A 19577-nucleotide genomic window follows, 5' to 3' on the forward strand; every position below is an offset into this window, starting at 1 on the left:
TGTTGCAAATCAGTACATAATAACATGCCCCCAAGGTGCATGGAAGGCATTTGGTGTCTCCATACCTTGTAAGTCTCTCAAGGGAGGTTGGCAATATTTCAAGAGTTGCTATACCAAAGAGAAAGTTCCAGGTCCTGTAGAGCTGTCTGTTTCTGTACAATTGACAGTCTCACAGCAGTTCATAAAAATGTTGAAAGGTCCTTGGACTTAAGATTCACGTTTGCACCCACATCAGAAATATGCAAAGGAGAAAGCGTCTCAAAACGCTAAAATTCTGAAAAGCTTTTTTTCCATACAAAAGGTTGCAATCACATACCTTCAGCATACCCCTAGCACAGTTATTATATGGGGCTCAGATCTGGACAGGCACTCACCTTGGATCTACAGAAGCTGTTCAATTTAAGTTCCTAAGGCATTTTTTTCCTGTTCCATCCTGTGTGCACTTGGAAGCTACCGTAATATCCTCTCTGTTGAATTACAGATTTGGTGTAGGACATTTAATCAGTGGCTTTGGCTAAATTTAAACCCCACTGGTCTACTGCCCTTAGTATCTCAAGATTGTCATGAGAGTGCTTGGACTAAAATTGTCATCCAAAAGCTTTACTTTTCTGGTTTATCACCACAACAGTTATTAACTCTAGGCTTCAGTAAAGCAAATAATTTAATTAGACAGCGCCTATATGATATCAAGCGACAGAATAATCTGGCCACAATAAAGAAATTTTGTCCATGGTATGATTATTTCCCACCTAGTCATCATCTCGCTTTCAGGCTGAGGGAGCTGGCGTTTGTCCACAGACCGCTTTCCAAGTCATGTGGCCAGCATGACTAAACCCGCTTCTGGCGCAATGGGACACCATGACGGAAACCAGAGCGCATGGAAATGCTGTTTACCTTCCCGCCACAGCGGTACCTATTTATCTACTTGCACTGCCATGCTTTCGAACTGCTAGGTTGGCAGGAGCTGGGACAGAACAATGCTCACGGGGATTCGAACCACTGACCTTCTGATCGGCAAGCCCAAGAGGCTCAGTGGTTTAGACGGACCACAGCGCCAGGACTTGAAGGCATGCGTGGTAATTGAACCTAGGTCTGTGCCACCTATGGTAGATCTTATATAAACGGAAATTGACTCTGTTGGTTTACTGCAATGGAGCCCCCGGCCACGAGAGAGGGCCTGATTGGCTGAAACACTTGAACAGGAGCACTTAACAGAACATCAAGTTATGGGACGGGTCCCGTTTGTCTCAAAGCATTGCTGTTTCTGGATCTTTATGAACACACGTATCTACATTCAGATTTTGATGGATCTATCTGGTTCTATTCCAATCCCTTTCTAGCAAGGTTTCTCGCGCGCCCCGCGCCCCCTATCTTGGACACGTCTTTCCAAAAAGTACCGGGCAAACCCCGAAGAGGGGCCGAGGGGCCGAGCAGGGAACGTGACTGCCGTAGCTACTGCCAAGCCAATCAACCATCATCAACCATCCCCAAGAGAATCGCCTGGATTTTCCCAGAGGTCGGATTCGGGCTGCCAAGGGAGGCGTGCCGCCCTCGGGAAGGGAGGGGAGAAGGAGGGAAGGGAGGAAGGAAGGAAGGAGGCGCGGAATCTGGGAATGGCGCTGCTGCTGATCGTTCTGCGAGGTGCGCATTGGAGAGCGAGGCTCGCGGAGAGCCGGGCTTAGGAGCGCCCGCCTCAGCCGCCGGGCAGGAGCATGCCGGACCCTCTGCTGCTGGCGCTGGGCTGGGTGGCGGCGGCAGCGGCCATCGCCTCGACGTGGCCCGTCCAGGTGGCAGGTGAGACCCCAACGGGGAGAGAGCGAGAGCAAGGGAGAGTCCCCAGCAACCTGTGCAGGGGGTCCCATGGAACACACGGGAGTTTCCTCTCGAGGAAGTGGGCAAAACGGTGGCTTTTTCACTGCTCACACTGGATCCGTTTTATCTATTGGTTATTCAGTTCATGAAATGTATATTCCGCTTGATCGTAAGGAAATACCTCCAGCGGTTTACCAAAAACAAGTTTTAGATCGGCTGCTTTTTAATCGATTGGCTGGTTGTTTGGTGCTGAGCTTACTTTTCTTCTTATTCAATGGACCCGTTGCTTTGTTTTGTAAAATAAAACTGTAAAAGCCGCCCCAATAGTTGGGTAGAAGAGGGCACTGGTGATTTGTTCTTTTACCTGGCTTTGAGTGACTGCACACTTGTATTAATCTTCTGTCCAGCACCTTGAGGGGCCAAAAAGTGATATACAAATAAACCATTGTTTTTGTTATTATGCCCCCAAAGTGATATATATTTTATTGCATAAAATTTATACACTGCTTGATTGTAAAAGAAAGAAAGCTCAAAATCCTCAAAGTGGTTTTCCAAAAAAGATAAAATAATTAAATTATCAATAAGAAAAATTAACAACAGTGATTTAAGACTTTTGAAAAATCAGTATAACAGTAGACTAAAGACAGATTAAAACTCGCAGAAACTCAGCTTTCTAAACATCTGAGTAGGCTCACCTAAAGACGAATGTTTTCAAAACAAGAATGATACAGTATAAGAATACATGATAACAATGAGTAATAATAATAATAATAATAATAATAATAATAATAATAATAATAATAATATAACAGTGATAAGGGGCTCCAGCCTGTATTGAGAAGCACCGGCAGCTCTTGCCAACCTGCTGCCTTCCAGGTGTTTGGGGGCTGCTGATGGGAGTTGTAGGGCAACATGGGGAAGGGTAACCACCACCCAATCTGGCCCCCAGCATTGCTCCTCTCTCTAACAGTGGTCCACTGCTGAAGCTTTCACACCAACACTTCTTATTTCCCTATCAGGAAAATCATCACCTGCTGAATTTCTGTTGAATTTGCTTTTTAAGGCACAGGAGCAATGGCAATTAAAAAGGTGGCAATCCTGAGTTACCTTTAAGGTGCTTGGGAGCATGGTAATTGAACAACCAGCACATCAAGTTATTAATTTTTAGAAAGGGCCATACACTTGTGAGTCACCCCACTGCTTTTGTCCTTGCCAGCCATCTAGGTGAAGGGTGCCTGAGTGTTTTTTGTTTCTGTTTTTGTTTCTGTTTCCTCTGCTCTAACTGTGTAGGCAATGTGGCACCTTTTCTCTCTTTCCAAACGGGCCAGGGTGAAAGCAGATGCAGTGGGCTCAACTACGGTATGTTCACCCCACTCCATTCAAGCGCAAGGGTTTGAGACTTTTTAGATTAGAGAAAAGGCAAGCAATTGGCAACTTGATAGAAGTTCATAACATGGCACTGAGAAGGTGCACAGAGAAAAGTTTTCCTCCATCTCTCGTGATGCTCAAACTGGTGGATGTACAATGAAGCTGAATGTGGGAGATTCAGGATAAACAAAAGAAATTCCTTCTTCAACCACAGCAAATTTAAGCTATGGAGGCAATGATGGCTACCAACTTGGATGGCTTTAAAAGAGGATTGGACAAATTCATGGAGGGCAAGGCTACCAATGGCTACTAGGCATGATGGCGAAGCTCTACTCCCACTGCCAGAGGCCTCATGATTCTGGACATTAGTTCCTGGGAATATCAGGTGGGCAGAGTGCTGTTGCGCTCATGTCCAGTTTGCAGGCTTCCAATAAGGATCTGGTTGGTCACTGTGTGAAGAGATGGGTCATTGGCCTGATCCAGCAGACTTGTCTTATGCTCTTATGTCAAGGTGATGGGTAAGATGCTGGATTTTGTAAATTAAAAAAGGGGGGTGGACATTGTTCGCTCACATTAAAAATAAGAAAAATCCATTAATCCCAATGATATCCAAATGAGACTAATGATTATAAAGATATATGCTTAGATGTAGAAAGGGCAATGCGATCTCCAAACCACTGAGTAATGGATGGTGGGTGTTTTTCCTTTCAGTCTCTTTGGGACTTGCCAGATCCCCTTTCATCGTTCATTCATTAGCCCCCACCTCAGAAGGACATACCTAATTTAAAAGTAGTTTAAGCAGGTAGGTAGCCGTGTTGGTCTGATGTAGTCAAAACAAAAATAAAAAAAATCCTTCAGTAGCACCTTAGAGACCAACTAAGTTTGTCATAGGTATGAGCTTTCAGGTATCTGAAGAAGTGTGCATGCACACGAAAGCTCATACCTATGACAAACTTAGTTGGTCTCTAAGGTGCTACCGGAAGGATTTTTGTTTTTGTTTTGACTAACTTAAAAGTGTGTGAACATCTGCAAATACCAAGGATTTTGATTTTAGCATAGAAAGAGGTGCTTGGGCGAGGGGTGCTGAACTCTCTCACACACCTTTGCACCCTTTGTTCCATCGCCTCAGGTGCTTTTCTCACAACCACCTCTGATTCTGGAAATGGGCTGACTGAGGAGAACAGTGCCTGAGCTGATGTAAGAAGAGGAGCCCTGGTGGGGGAAGGGGAGAGGGCTCAGCTTCCCTTACCCTGTATTCTAGGGGTAAGAGAAGCTTTTACCAGCCTTACAGGTGTTTTGTATTACACTTCCCAGGAGCTGCAGCCAGTGCAGCCATGGTACTGTTAACTCCAGCATCCGAGGGCCCAGCTGACCTGAGGCTGATGGGAATTGTAGTTAGGAATGGGAGAGGAGTTGGGTTCGCTCCAGAATTGGAAGCAAACCTCTCTGGTCTTCATCCGATGGCTCACATTGGATCACATGTCTAGATTGGACTACATGTATGTGAACTTCTCAGGTTGTGGCTTGTTTGTGCTAACATCCTGGTTTTAGTTTCATTTCTTTACTTTTTTTTTAATATATTTTTTATTAATTTTCCAATTAAAACCAATTATATCACATTCATTATTTCAAATTATACACATATATATCAATCAAACCGAATGTTATGCCAAATCATCTAAAAAGATTTTTTTTTGAGTTCCCATGCTTCAAGAAATTGGGGATTCCTCGCAACCGTCCACTGCCGTCTTTTTTCTAAAGTTCAAATCGTCTCTCCGAGTTCATAATAATCCAAATCTTTCCCTTACAGTCACATAGATGTTTTCCATTTTCAACCGATTGTTTCCCAGCTGCTGAGATAAATATCAAACAAGGTTTCACAAATGTTCTTTCTCCTGTGTGAGTTAATCAGTCCAGCCTCCCCATAAATCTTCTTGGTCTGGAGCTCCCTGTTGCGTCAACACGAAGCAGCGCCATCTTAAAAAGCTCAAATCACTTTCGTTTTCTCTCATAACCATGTAGATTAACGATCTTTGTTGTAAAATTTACAGCTTTTCCAGGCAGAAGACCCAAACATCAAACCATAGACTCTTGGTAAATTAATGGATCTCCTTGCCCTATAGCTGAACTTAGCTTCAGGTCGCTGCTCCAATTCAAAGTGCGTCACAGCTCATAAATCCTCCGAACGCGTCCAGGCACTCCTTCCGTCCAACTAGAGGGGGGCTTTTCTCATCGGCAACTCCACATCTTTAAAAAATATGCTCAGTAACAACAGTTTATAAAGTTCAACTCACACAGTCTTTTGCTTCTCTTTCACTCCAAACAAGCCAGGACATCGCGTCTGGGAAGGTACGAGGTAACACATATGAAGAAAAATAAAAAAAAACTCACTTCCCTTATCGCTCCGTCCCCATCAATCCTTCTTCCAGATGAAATACAGTCTTTGACTCCTCTCCCTCAGCAGCATAAATTTCTCAGCAGTAAACAGCGCTTCTTCCCCTCCTTCTGAAGTATGTCCATAGATTTAAGCTTAATTATCTTCTTTAACCATGGAAATCCCCGCCATGCAGATTAGCGTCCGGGAGTCCTGGCCCTCGTAAGTGCTTTTCAGCCCAAGCTCCCCCCACTCCATAAACAGTCGGAGTGGGTCTGGGGGCATCGCGGGCCAGCGGCCCCTCTCCGTAACCCCCGGAGAGGGTAGGGGGTTGCCATTTACTCCCCTAGCAACCGCCAAATTCCTTACGAAGGTCAGAGGGATGGAAAACAGGTCCGCCATTCCTGCCGGCGGAAACCGGAACCCCTTAGTTTCATTTCTTTACAAGGTGGTTCGGGGGCTTTCAAGCTCTTTTTGCCTTTCTGTTCAAAAATCCTTTCTAGCTGCTTGAAAGATACAGTATCTGTGTTGGAGTTTTTAATGTTATTAAGGTGTTTTTTATTGCTTTTACTTGTTTGTCACTCTGGGTTCCTTTGGGAGGAAGGGCAGTATAGAAATTGAATAAATAAAAAATAAATTAAAATTAGGTGTGTGTATGTGAAAATTGCTTAAAATAGCCACATGGTTATCAGATGGAACAGACTTGCTGGTCCACTTGTGTTCAAGGGACACAAGCCAGATTAAGGCCGCATTCACAACATACATTTCAACTGCAGCGATACCACTTTAACCAGTCATGGCTTCTGCCAAAGAATTATGGGAGCTGTAGTTTGTTAAGGATGCTGAGTGTTTTTAGGAGACCCTCACAGAGCTACCATTCCCAGAGTTTCCTGTGAAGAGGAATTGATTATTAAACCACTCTGATGAAAATTAAAACTAAGAATAACAGGGCAGATAATTTCTCAGAGCCCCTGATTCACCAGACCATTTGGTAGGGTGGGTCCTTTTTGAAGTGGGGTTGGGCTAGAAGACCCTTGGGGTACCTTCCAACTCTATGATTCTAAGTGTAGCCACATGGTGAGGCTTCCCCCTGAGAGCAGCTGTTCACATCTAGCACCCTTGAGACTTGATTCAGTGGTTTTTAACATGCCACCAGAACTCACCCATTGTGCTTTGTGGTAGGCTAGCCAAAACCACAGGATCTGTGGAGTAAGATGTGAAACATGAAGAATGGTGCCTCCATTCTTTTTGCACAACAAACCCACTTTCTTAAAATGAAATAAAAAGCCCCCCCCTACTTTTAGTGGTTAGGAAAGTGACAGGAAAGTAACAGGGAATTGTACTGAAAAGTGTGGGGGGATCTAATGATAAATGGGAAGACATATAAGCACCCACAAGCCAATTGGGATAAATGCTCATTGTCCTATAACTGCCCAATTCTCGTACATAGTCTAGCCTCTGTGTAAGCTTTGTGCGAGCAGATCAGGATGCTGACTAGCAGAGTCCTCAGTGTGATTTAATTTAAAGTCTGCTATGCTACCATTTGTCTGCATGAACTGGGATGAAGGGTCTCACGCTTCCTAGTGCATATCTAAAAAGTATTTGTGTGCATGTTTGACCGTATGTGTATTTGCAGACCTCAGACTAGTTATTCAGCCTATTTGTTTGCTGTTGTGTGCGACTGTATGAAGTAGAAGCAAATGAGTGAAAGATGCTTTCATCAAAAACACTTGAGTTCGCCAGCAAACTTGGTTACTCTGTGCATATTGAGCCAGGCATCTCTTGCAAAAAAACAAAACAAAACAAAAACAAAACTTAAAAGTTTTGAAATACTGTATGGCTTTGGTCTCTGTTCCCCACACTGCATCAAAATATAACTTTTAGGAGTGAGAAACAATTGGCAGCCTTTATCCACAAGTTCTTCCTGCCATCAGGGCCACTGCAGGATGCTATTTCTCACAGAAATCAGCAGGGAGTTGTCTTGGACTGGGGAGGATTAAGAACAGGCAATTAAACTGAACCAGGATTGCTCAACCATCCACTTTCCTGCCTGTCATGCCTCATCTGCAGGAGTCCACAATCAGAGGCCAGTGTGGAGCTCCCACTACCTAGTGAAGCCCAGGACCCAACGAGATCTGTGGAGAAGGACAAGTTAGGACTTGGGTGCTAGGTGGGCATCCTGTGTAGTGGAAGAGTTTGACCTCAGAACCTGAGGCTTTGAGGCTGTGTGAGTGACAGCACCTTAAACGGTGGGTGCAAACCCACCCCCGAAGGAGAAGGACCAGACTTCATCAAAGGAGTCACGACTAAGGTCCTCCCCTTTGACAACAACTAATGGGATTCAGCTGGGTGTGGTTCCAGCATGCTCCAGCTGAAAAGCCCCAGTATTAGGTGGGAAGAGCTGCTTTTTGCCTTGTACCTAGCCCTCTACTTGTGTGGAATGAGACCTTCGACTTGCATCTTTCCTGATCCCTTGCTTGAACCACTGTTTGCCTGAGACTGGACCTCGGACTGGCCTTGGGTGTTGCTGCTCTCTGCGTCCATAGCAGCTCTGTTTATATGGAAGTTCCTCTGTGGCTCAGGATCTAGCTAGGACAGGACACTCCCCTCCATACATTTTATTCAACTTCAGCCAAAGGTCACACTAGGCAGGGAAAGTGGGTGACCCTCTTTTACCAGTTACAGTGAATCCAATTTCTCCTCTGTTGTTTTTTGGAAGGCAGAGGCATCCTCTGAGGTCAGATCCCCAGGCCCTTTCAAACTCTGCAAGGGCTTGTTGTTGCAGTTTGAGGAAGGGAGGTAAACTGAGCCCTTTGTCTTCCCTTCTCCCCCCTATTTTTCGCCTCACTTCCATCAGGCTTGCTGCTCAACTTCTGTTCTCCTAACTAGCTAAAGATGCTGGCTGAGTTTATTTTAGGTGTGCACAGGAAACCCAAGTGGCGCCTTTGGGGGGAAGGGAATTGTCCAGGGATAAACACATCTTTCCAGGGTCCAGATAAGATTATATTTGTCTCTGCTGGCACTTCAGTGTGCCAGTTTGTATCACAATTATGTTGGTTCTTTAAAAAAAAACTTTGCTGCTTGTAAAACATGATAATTTTCTGGATAAAAATATAGTTTAAAGAACCCAACTTTTTCAAATGTTTGAGTTTGGGGGAGGGTTTCCTAGGATATTGTTATTCAAATGGATTTTTTTATTTAAATATTTACAAAACACAATTTTCAAGTGTATCAAGGTGGCTTACGAAACATCCATGGTCAGAGGCATCAATGCTTCTGAATACCAGTTGCGGTTCGAGGACCCACCCCCCGCGATAAATAAAGACACAGTGACACATGGTATTTGAGTTAATGGGTAGAATAAGGCCACAACTTTATTGGTTAGAGCAAGTGAGAGGTATTGGCTTAGGCATTGGACTCGCTAGCAAGCGTGACTCCACCCCGCTCAGTGGGGGGTCATATCAGGTTAACACCCCAAGGAAGGAGCCTGTTGATGCAAATACAACTGAAAGCTCCCCCTGGTGTCACCGGGGGTTGTGCCATGGCCCTAGCCACCAGCAGGGCGTAGGACGGGATCCACGACCACCAGATCCCTTAAGGGGATACCCCTATAAGAGGAGGGTTGGATGATGGCCACAGCGAAAAGGGGCGAGCTGGGGTCTGCCGCGCTCTTTTAAAACAGGTAGCCCTGCCCACAGCTGGCCCTATTGGCCAGCCAGGGCCCTGAGCGCGGCAGGTAAAGGTGGAGCAGGGGGCCAAACATGCCCCCCTGCTCAAAGCGTAGAGCGGGTCCCGTCCATAGCTGCCAAGTTATCCCTTTTTTACAGGGATTTTCCCTTATGCTGAATAGGCTTCCTCGCGAGAAAAGGGAAAACTTGGCAGCTATGGTCCCGTCTGCAAATTCCCCCCTCTCTGAAGAGGAGGGATCTTGCTGGAAGCCACAGTAGTGGCACATGCTCTTGTGCTTGGGTCCTGCTTGTGGGTTTCCCACAGGCATCTGGTTGGCCACTGTGAGAACAGGATCTGGGCCACTGGCTTGATCCAGCAGGGTTCTGTGTACATTCTCTTGGGTTGGCATGCAAATTTAAGAAGTGGGGGGGGGGACTCGGTTTCTCTTTTCCCCTGTCCTTTCACCCATTTAGATTGTGATCTCTTCCGAGAGCTGCTGTTTAACCACTTCTGTGAGCATTATATAAATAACAATAAATTACCCATTCCATATGAGCTGGATATCACACGGTCGTCTTGAATGGGGCCCTAAACAACTGTTGTGCAAAAGCCATATCTATCTGGGATCACTGATTGCTGAATAAATCCCTTGAAGGCAGAGACCAGATTCCAGAAGGGTGAATCTGCAGAATATTCATGCCTCCAGCTATTCACAATCCCACTGCAGGCACATAGTGTTGTGGGGAAATTAGCATTCTACACCCAGTTTGCATTTAGGTTAAAGCGTTGCAGTATCTCCCAAGATCAAGGTGGGGCAATCTTGGCTGTTCTTGCCTATCTCCCCTTGTGCAATTCCCCAGAGCCATAGGTGCGTATTTCCCAAGTAGCTGAAACTCTTTCTGAGAGGTGTATGTTCCAGATTAATCGATAACCCAGAAGCTCAGTCCTATGTGGTCAGTCCAGGAGCTACAGACGAAGACCCTGATAAAGCACCCCACCCTCCAGACGGCAAACAGTCCTGCCGTTCCTTTCAACCTCTGCCTTACGATAATACCTGCACTGTTCCAGATGAACATGTTCAGTTTATTGCAGTTATTATTTCATAATCTGTGCATCACTTTGTGTATCTCTGTCCCAAGGTGATTTGCAGGCACATTCTTAAAAACAGCTAAGAGAATATTGTAAGCAGTAGAAAAACAGCTGAGTATATATTTAAAAACAACACAGAAGGCAGATTCCTCTTCATCCAGCTGGAGAAGCCTGTCGAAACAAACAAACAAACAAAAACCTTCAATTGTTTCTGGGGAATACAGATATCAGTTGCCTGTTGTATCTCAACAGGAATGCTGCCCCTCCAAAGGACATCATAACCTAGGGTGCATGAATCCACTCTCCTAGTCACAGAGGGATGTAATTTCTCCAACCGACCCTACTTTATGGTGGTTTAAGGTGCAGGAGGGGGGTGCGTCTCCTGCAGCTAGATAAATGTTGCTAATCAATGGCTAAAAACCAAACTGCTGTCAGTGGCAATCCAGGACATGGTTGAAAAACTGGCAACCGTGATCTCACAGTGAGCGTCAGCTCTTAGATCTGTACTACTAATTCTTCAAGCAGATTATAATTGGCTGTTCATGCCTCAGAATTCCATTGAAAATGTGTCTGTGCTGGGCAATCTTGCCTTTTATCTCCCTGTGTGTGCCAACCTGTTGACCAGGCATCCCCAAACTGTGGCCCTCCAGATGTTTTGGCCTACAACTCCCATGATCCCTAGCTAACAGGACCAGTGGTCGGGGAAGATGGGAATTGTAGTCCAAAACATCTGGAGGGCCGAAGTTTGGGGATGCCTGCTGTTGACACTTCCTCTGCAACCATAAGCTGCCTTGCTCTTTGTAAAATGAGTGGAAACAGTTTCACCAAAGGCAACAATGGGTCCTTGGAGATGTGGCTGCAAAGTTTATTCCTTTGTCAAGCTTGTTTGACCTCAGTGCTCTTTGTGGACTTGCCCCTGAACATTTTACAGTACTATGAAAACATGTTAACATTGTTTGGGGTAATGAAAACACCCTAATGGCAAAATGTGATGCATTTCAGGGACATTTTATGCCTCAGGTGGTGTTTTGTTTGTTTGTTTCCAGAAGGAAAACTGAAAGTGATAGGTAGCTAAAATGTGGGGACCTTGTATGGGTGACAATTGGTGACAATGTCCTACTAGAACAACTTCCTGGCAGGTCTGTTTCTATGTGAATTGCACAATAATAAGAGTGCTGAGGGGACACTTTGGCACCCACAAAATTGGATGACGGTTAAGAAGAGGCTTGGGGGGGGGGCTGCATCCTGCATTATAGACACTGCCTTGAGACACTGCGGTACTCCAGCACCACCCTGAGTGTCTCCCATCCCCACTGCCAGAGACAGTGGAGAAGCAGCGGCAGGAGCTCAGAGTCCCCTGCCACTGCTGCTTCTTGTTTCTGCAGCAGTGGGCAGCATGGTGTGGCAGTAGGCAGGCACAGGGGCAGGATTTGCTGTCTCAGGATTCCACCTCCACCTGACGCGGATGCCTCAGTTTGCCTAATCATAAGGCTGGCTCTGTCTCTAAGCTCCTTTCCAGCTCTTTATGTGATGCAAAAAATCATCTGAAAATCTGCAGAATCATTTCCTCCCAGTTTGCCCTGAGAGAGGAAAAGGTTGAATTGAACACCGTGAAGGCACTTTGAAACTCCTTTCCTCATTATGAGAACACGATGCCTGCTCTTCTCTCACAGAGAGTCTGTGAATATGACAGACCTCAGCCAGGTGCCTCTAAATATCACAGAAATAGCAAGCAGTGCTTCCTGCTTCTGCTCCATAGGGGCACAAGAGTCCTCTGCAAGGTTAGCTGCTGATGTGTATCTCAGAAGTCACGGCCATTTCTTTTGTTAGCCTGACATCTGGGTTGGCTCAGTGGTGTTAACAGGCACAGCTACTCGTTTTCAAAAATAAAATAATGAGATTGCTCATCAAAGAGGAAAGAGTTGGGCAATCACAGTCTATGCTGGCAAATCGTCATCTTTCTCACATGATCCTTTTTCCTAATGCACAAGAATTCAAGGCACATTTGCTACAACAAGAATTCAAGAGAGTTGCGCAACCTGCAGCTGTTTTGAATATGGAAACGATTTTATATAATCGTTCTCTGGTTTGAAATTGGAAACGTGACATGGCAAAGTATAGTTTGGCCATCTGAAGCCTTGGGCTTGGGTGCTTCCTAAACTTTATTTATCGTTCTGACAATTTGTATAACACTTTACAACAGTTGCCTCTAAGCAGTGTACAAGAGACTCAATACGATGAAACTAAAATGAGCTAAAAATGATAAAATCAGCTGCAAAAATGTTCTCTTGCCATCCACACTGATTTCCTCCTTCACTTCCTAGTTTGATCAGGCCATAGTTTACTACTACATCTGAATTAAGCATGCTAGAACTTTAAGCAATAGACCACATACCGGTAGATGTGTGGGCATCCTGCCCTGAAAGCAGTGGAGCCTTTGAAAACATTCATTCATTCATTCATTCATTTCGTTTATAAATCCCATGACAGCCAGTGTTGCATAGTGGTTAGAGTGTCTGACCAGGACCTGTAGGCCAGGGTTTAGCCATGAAACTCACTGGGTGACCAGTTGCTGCATCTGAGCCTAACCTACCTCACAGGGTTGTTGTAAGGATAAAATGAGGGGGGAGGGTCGGGTACACCACCTTGAGTTATTTGCAGGAAAGGTGGGGGGGGAGGATAATAAATATAATATATAAAACATCCAAAAGCAATTGAACAATGAAAGCATCAACAATAAAAATGTACATAAAAACACTTCCATTACTGATTCAGAGTGGGATAAAATCTCTATTTAAAAAGCTTGTGGAAAAGGGAAGATCTTCAACAGGGGTCAGAAAGACAATAGAGACGGCATGTGGCTGATACGTAATGGGAGTCAGTTTCAAAGCATAAAGTAAGGTTACCAGATTTATTTCAATAAATCTGGGAACACTTTTCAACTTCCTACTAAATAGATGGATTTTTGTCAGGGGACTGATTTGTAAATCTGGGGGCTGTCCCCGGGAAACGGGGACATCTGGTAAGTGGTAACCTTAGCGTAAAGGCCTGATTCTGACACCATGCAGAATGGACCCCCTGATGAGATGCTGTTGGTTATGGTCCCTGATATGAGTGCAGTAATTTGCTGGGTAAAGGCACAGCAAGATGATCTTTTAGGTATCCTGCTCCCAAGCTGTATAGATTACCAATACTAGCATCTCAGATATAGCCCAGTGGCTGCTTGGTAGCAATTCAAATCAGTGCAGGAGTTTGCAAAAAGTCTCAGAAGGTGCTCACTGCAGCCTCCCCCTGTTCCCCAAAGACCCAGCGATTTATCTGGGACAAGGCAAGGCCATGGAGAGAGGGGTGCATGCCGGCCCAGGTCCCAGCTGTCTTTTCCTGCCTTGCCACAGGTAAGTCCCTGGGCTTAATGGAAATAAGTACACATACTTGGTACTCTGAATCAGACTCAAAGTTTGGCATGCTACTAGTCAGGAGAGTGTCATTGCACTCAGGTCCTGATTTTGGGCTTTTCATAGGTTTTATCTGGCCGGCCGCTGTGACAACAAGATGCTGGACTAGATTAGATTGGCCTGCTTTGACCCGGTCCAGCAGGGCTTTTCCTATGTTCTATTTGTATTTGTTTATTTTTTCTTCTATTTAGTATCAGGCATTTTATTAGGCTAGCTTACGGTATTTGCATACAGTGTTCTTTAATTTATGCTGTTATATTAGGTTTGCTCATTTGTATTGTTTTACACGACATTGTATGGAACGATGCCTTTTTTTCTATTTATTGACATTGTGACTTACAATCCTTTCTAATGTTTTTGAACAGTAATGCTTATTGTTCGTTTGATATGTTGTGAGCCTTTGGGGGCACAGTTTTCTGGGAAAGTGGCATACAAATAAACAGACAGTGATCGATGTGCTGTTTTCTTGCTGCAGGAGAACCGGAAGTAGCAAAAGGCTGTGCAAACGAATGCAGAGGTTATTTACGCAAACCGATTGAGCTGATCAGACTGCAAAATTATACAAAAAGGACATGTGGGACGAAGACTTTGGTGATGTAAGTGCCTTGTGCCATTAATGCTATGCCAGTTATTATACAATCCAGTTTTCTTTTCATTGAGATGGAAGTTAAATGCAGTTGTCACAGGAGACGTGTTTCTTCCAGTTTTCTTTCTACCTATCCAAAGCTCTTTAAGGAGGTCATAAATGATTAAACTGATTTCAGGAACTAAAAAGGGCTGGAACAGGCTTAAAATGCATTGATGTTGTTATTATGGCAAAAAGCAATGGCTGTAGTGATGCAGTCTTTTGTTTGACCCTTCCCTCCCTGACTTCTATAGAGTAAATTCATTTATTACTATGAGTATATTATATATAGTACTATCAATTTGCATGGTGCCCCAGGTATTAGCAATGAGAAGTCAGGGCTCCACCTCAAACAGTATATAATATAAAACATGACACAAGCTGAGACTACAGAGGGAAAAGAGGGAAGGAGAGGGAACAGTAAAGCAGGGAGGACGGTGGCTTCTTAGGGTGCATGCAGAGGTGACAAGGTGACAAGCTTCAATGCAGCTCTTTGGTTTATTTCTGCTACTCATGCCAGGGAGAAATGTGCAACATAATGTTGATGAATACTTGGCAGCCTACCTGGCTGGAAAAGAGTTAATCCACCTCCAGACTGACTGACATAACATTCTGGTGGGGGTGGGACTGTTCCCAGTTTAAAAGGAGGGAGCAGCGGTTTTGTCAGTTGAGAGGGAGAGGGAGTGGGTAGGTGTGAGGAAGAAAGTTGAGAGGCCAGGATAGTGGGGATCTAGATGAGGTTCAGGAAGGCTCAATGTTAAATGTTTGACAGAGATTACCTACAACCGAAATGTATCTTATAAACATATGAAACCTTAAATAAATAACTATGTTCTAAGGTTAATAAAATTCTTCTCTTTTGTGCCAAGAAGTATCGTCATTATTTTTCCAGCAAGGTATCGGGACTCACAGAATGGTAACTCATTAGAGGACAAAACTTACCTCAGGAAAAGAGGCGAAAGTTTGTGTCTTAGAGCAGGCACATCCAACAGGTAGATTGTGATCTACCAGTAGATCACTGGATGTCTGTGGTGGATCACTGCTAGATCACTGGCACCCCTAAAAAAAGCTCACCAAAAATTTTCCTCCTCCCTAAAAAAAGCTGAACTATGACCTAAAGCTCTAAACAAAAATGGGTCTCCCTCCCTCCTAAAAGAAGCTCAACAAGTTTGACCTAAACCCCCCAAAACAGGGCTTTCCTTCCTCAAAAAAACTCAACAGCTTTGACCTGAACCCCCCAAAAGGGGGTAGATCATTCCCAGTTTTTAACTCTATGAGTAGATCAGTCTCTTGGGAGTTGGCCACCCCTGTCTTAGAGTAACACTGAGGAGGCTTAGAAAGATAACCTGTGGTGTCAACATGTTGCCAGCGTGGAAAGGGGCAAACTTTTACAGTAAGGGGAATCAGGCCAAGAGGGACCCTTTACTGGTGGCAGGAGGTTATTCTATCAAACAGCCTAGAGTTTTTCTTTGATACCAGGCCACGTGAGCTGGAAGGAGAGTCTCTTTACTTATAAACTCCCAAGAATGAAGTGGTTTATTTGGGAGGCGGCAGGAGAAGAGTGTGTGTGGCTTCACCTCTGGATTCCTGTGTCGCATTTTAGTAATAGAGAGGGGGACATTCGTCACAACTCGCAAAGCCTTTTTTTTGTTAAATGGAAATGGATGTGGAAAGATATTTAAGAATATCTTAAGAAATGCTAAAGGATGTGCTTAAATCTGTCCTGTTGATGATCACTGAGTTTTAAAACTGCTAAACTGAGCTGGATTGTGCCCCTTTTAACTGTTGTTTTCTTTCTCTGTCCAGATTTATCAATAAGAAGAATCAGAAATTATGTGCGAGACCAGAGGAAGTCTGGGTGCAGGAGGTTATGAGGCAGCTGGATGCACGGAACACTCCTACAGAAGTGACACCTGGGTTTGACAAACACTGGGGAGGTACTGTCCCCATATCAGCTCACCCTGGGGGTCCACCTGACACCACTGTCACTTTTAGCACAGCTACTTACGCTCCCAAACCAGCAGTGACGGTGACCAGAGCGACCCTAAATCCCGAAACCCTTGCAAGTGGCACTATGGTTTCCCAAACCTCTGTTGGACCAAAGAGATATGAGGGAAGTCTCACAACTGTTGGGAAAGGCCTGGAAGAGTTCCCTGGATCAACTCGTGATTTGGTGGCATCTCCATCCAGCTCCCCCCTAAGCAATTTTATTATTGCAGATTCCACGGCAAAAGGCACTAAGCCGATCACAGCATCTGCCACATCCCAAGCTTCCTCCAAACAACTGACTTCAGTTCCGAGCAGCTCCAGCAGCACAGGTACCGGACGGCAGTCAACTGTGGGGCTCCTAACTGCTGAAGCAAACATGCACACTTCTACCAGTTCAGCAGGTACTTCGTCAACGTCAGGCTTTCCCCAGGAGAACACAGCTGGGAAAAGCAAAGCACAGCCAACCACAAGCACTCCTGAGGTCCCATTTGCCTTCTCTCCCGGTGCTTTGGCTGGACCCCGAAGTCACGTCATCTTCATGGCTTCCGTGGGGGCTTTTCTATGTCTCACCATGGTCGTTGTTGTGTGGGCATACGCTAGGCCCAGCATTTGCACCAGAACACCACCTAGGGAAGTGGTCCAAGGCTTGCTCTTCACTTCCTCTGACTCTCAATCTGATGCCTTGGCCATGGATATTCTTTAACTTGCCTGTGACTTGTGTCTAAAAATGCTTCTTTCACTCCAGGGGTTTAACCAAGGTCATTGAATAAAATAGGGGGAGCAGGTAAGCCCCATACTGCATATTCAATCACAAGATGCAGTGCACACACATCAGATGAATGGCAATGCCCATCGGCAAGACAGATGGTGTGAGCTTCCCCCACAAGAGTGGGACCTGTGACATGGGCAGCAGGATGTAGCAAACACATTGCCCAAGGGTAGTGAGAGAGGCCTTATCCTGCAGGAATATGAACTCAGGCCACTTCAAAGTGGGAGGCAGGCCTTCTCACCAAACCCCTCTGCTAGGGGAACAGAAAACGACTGCTTCCTGAGCCATTCAAGCCATGTGTACGCTGATTGGTTGGAAGCAGAGCTGGAGCAGTGCCAAGGCAACTGTATAAGACCTGAGACCAAGGTCAAAGGCTCACCGGGGACATATAATCAAGCATCCTTGGAAAGGACTCCTCCTAAAGTTGTTTGCTTGATCTTCCTTTATTGGTCAAAGTAGGCAAGTGTTGAATCTGTTGGTGTCTCCGTAGTCCACCAAGATTCAAATCTCACGAGGTTGCTTAGACCCTGTAGACCAGGGTAGATCAGGGCCACATTCTGCCAAGGGCCACATTCCCTTCAGGGTAATCTGATGGGGGCCGCATGTCAATGGGGGCGGGCAGAGCCTCTCACCTCCCTTCTCTCTCTCCCTGCCCACTGGGTTGCAGGCAGAAGGGCAGATTGCTCTTGTCAGAGGTCTTAACTGCTTGCTTGTGGTGGTCTTCCTCTCCATCCTTCCATTTTGCCTTCCTCCTCTCCCTGCTCTCTCTTTCCTTCCAGGCTCTCACCCTCCTCTAGCATGAAATTAGGCAGGGGGCTCCAAGTAACCTGTTGGCTACGGACTCTCCGCCTCTGCAACCTGCACCTGCTGGTGTTTGCGGCCAAGTACTTAGCACGGGCTTCCTCAGCCTCGGCCCTTCAGATGTTTTTGGCCTACAACTCCCATGATCCCTAGCTAGCAGGACCAGTGGTCAGGGATGGTGGGAATTGTAGTCTCAAAACATCTGGAGGGCCGAGGGTGAGGAAGCCTGACTTAGCACATGGAAATTACCATTTCAAGTATGGGAGAGAAGTGGGAAAGTATTACGTATGTTGAAATTTGCACTAAACGCTCAAGACCAAAAACCAGGTCATTTAGCCAAGCTCAAGGTGTACAGTAGTTTTGTGTCCTTATCCATAGAATGGGTATTTTCTGGGTTTGCTATGTGGTGTTTTGTATTTTCTTTAAGTAAATAAATAAAACTCTAATCCCATGTAGTGTGTCGTCTTTCACAAATGCAAGGGGGAGTAAAAGAAAGAGGGTCGTCCAAGTGAACCAAAGTACCTTGTTATGAAACCACTAACAGATCACAGACCATCACTTTGCTTTGTTTACACCCTGCCTTTCAATTTTATAAATGCCTAAAGTGGTTTAAAATTCAACAAGGAATGGTACTGAAGAAACCAAAACAACTGTTTAAGCAGCAAGGGGAAAAGTCAAAGCATTAATATCAGGCAGTAGCAAGAGTCTCAGAGTTTTTTTGTTTTCGTTTTTAACAATTTTTATTGGTTTCTAAACAAATAGAACCATTAAATACTTATCCAGCAGTACATATAATGGTGTTTGTTTTAGCTAGACTGGTGACTGGGAGTGGCCGCCAAGACCATATAACACCGGTCCTGAAAGACCTACATTGGCTCCCAGTACGTTTCGGAGCACAATTCAAAGTGTTGGTGCTGACCTTTAAAACTCTAGCCTCGGCCCAGTATACCTGAAGGAGCGTCTCCACCCCCATCATTCTGCCTGGACACTGAGGTCCAATGCCGAGGGCTTTCTGGTGGTTCCCTCACTGCAAGAAGTGAGGTTACAGGGAACCAGGCAGAGGGCCTTCTTGGTAGTGGCGCTTGTTCTGTGCAATCCCTTCCTATCAGATGTGAAGGAAATAAACAAATAAACAACAATCTGACTTTTAGAAGACATGTGAATTTTAAATACCATTTTTAAAACAATTTTTAATGTGCTGTAAGCCGCCCAGAGTGGCTGGGGAAACCCAGCCGGATGGGCAGGTTTAAATAATGTTGTTGTTGTTGTTGTTGTTCATTGACTTTAGACATAAACTAGCAAAAAGAATGTTCAAACATATTACTTAACGTAACCTCTGCTCTGAGAATATTGGCATGACAAGGTCTTGGTTTTGGTAATTAACATGGTTAAAAAAAGGGGCCCACATTTCTTGGAAGGTGTCTCGATTCTGAAAAATAAATGGATGGCAAAGGCAGGCTCAGAGTTAAGAGGCTAAAAGGTCTGGATAAATTAAGAAGACCGGAATGAAAAAGTGCACACTTGTTAAAGGAATTGCTGGTCTGGTTTACACATAACACTAAACCATGGTTTTCTAAAAAGTGTCAATGGGGAGCTTTTTTTTTTTTTTTTGAAAAAGTGCACTCA

At 45.0% G+C, this 19577-nt stretch overlaps 1 protein-coding gene across 1 annotated transcript; it reads left to right on the forward strand.

Moving 5' to 3' along the window:
• The first annotated feature begins 1591 nt into the window (after positions 1-1591).
• Positions 1592-18929, forward strand: CX3CL1 (C-X3-C motif chemokine ligand 1). Its single transcript, XM_035120815.2, has 3 exons — positions 1592-1794; positions 14243-14363; positions 16199-18929. Exons 1-3 carry the CDS (start codon positions 1713-1715, stop codon positions 17082-17084), a joined length of 1089 nt encoding a protein of 362 aa, XP_034976706.2. The 5' UTR covers positions 1592-1712; the 3' UTR covers positions 17085-18929.
• The last annotated feature ends 648 nt before the right edge of the window (positions 18930-19577 follow it).

This window comes from Zootoca vivipara, chromosome 6 (genome assembly GCF_963506605.1).
Source record: "Zootoca vivipara chromosome 6, rZooViv1.1, whole genome shotgun sequence".
Classification (NCBI taxonomy): domain Eukaryota; kingdom Metazoa; phylum Chordata; class Lepidosauria; order Squamata; family Lacertidae; genus Zootoca; species Zootoca vivipara.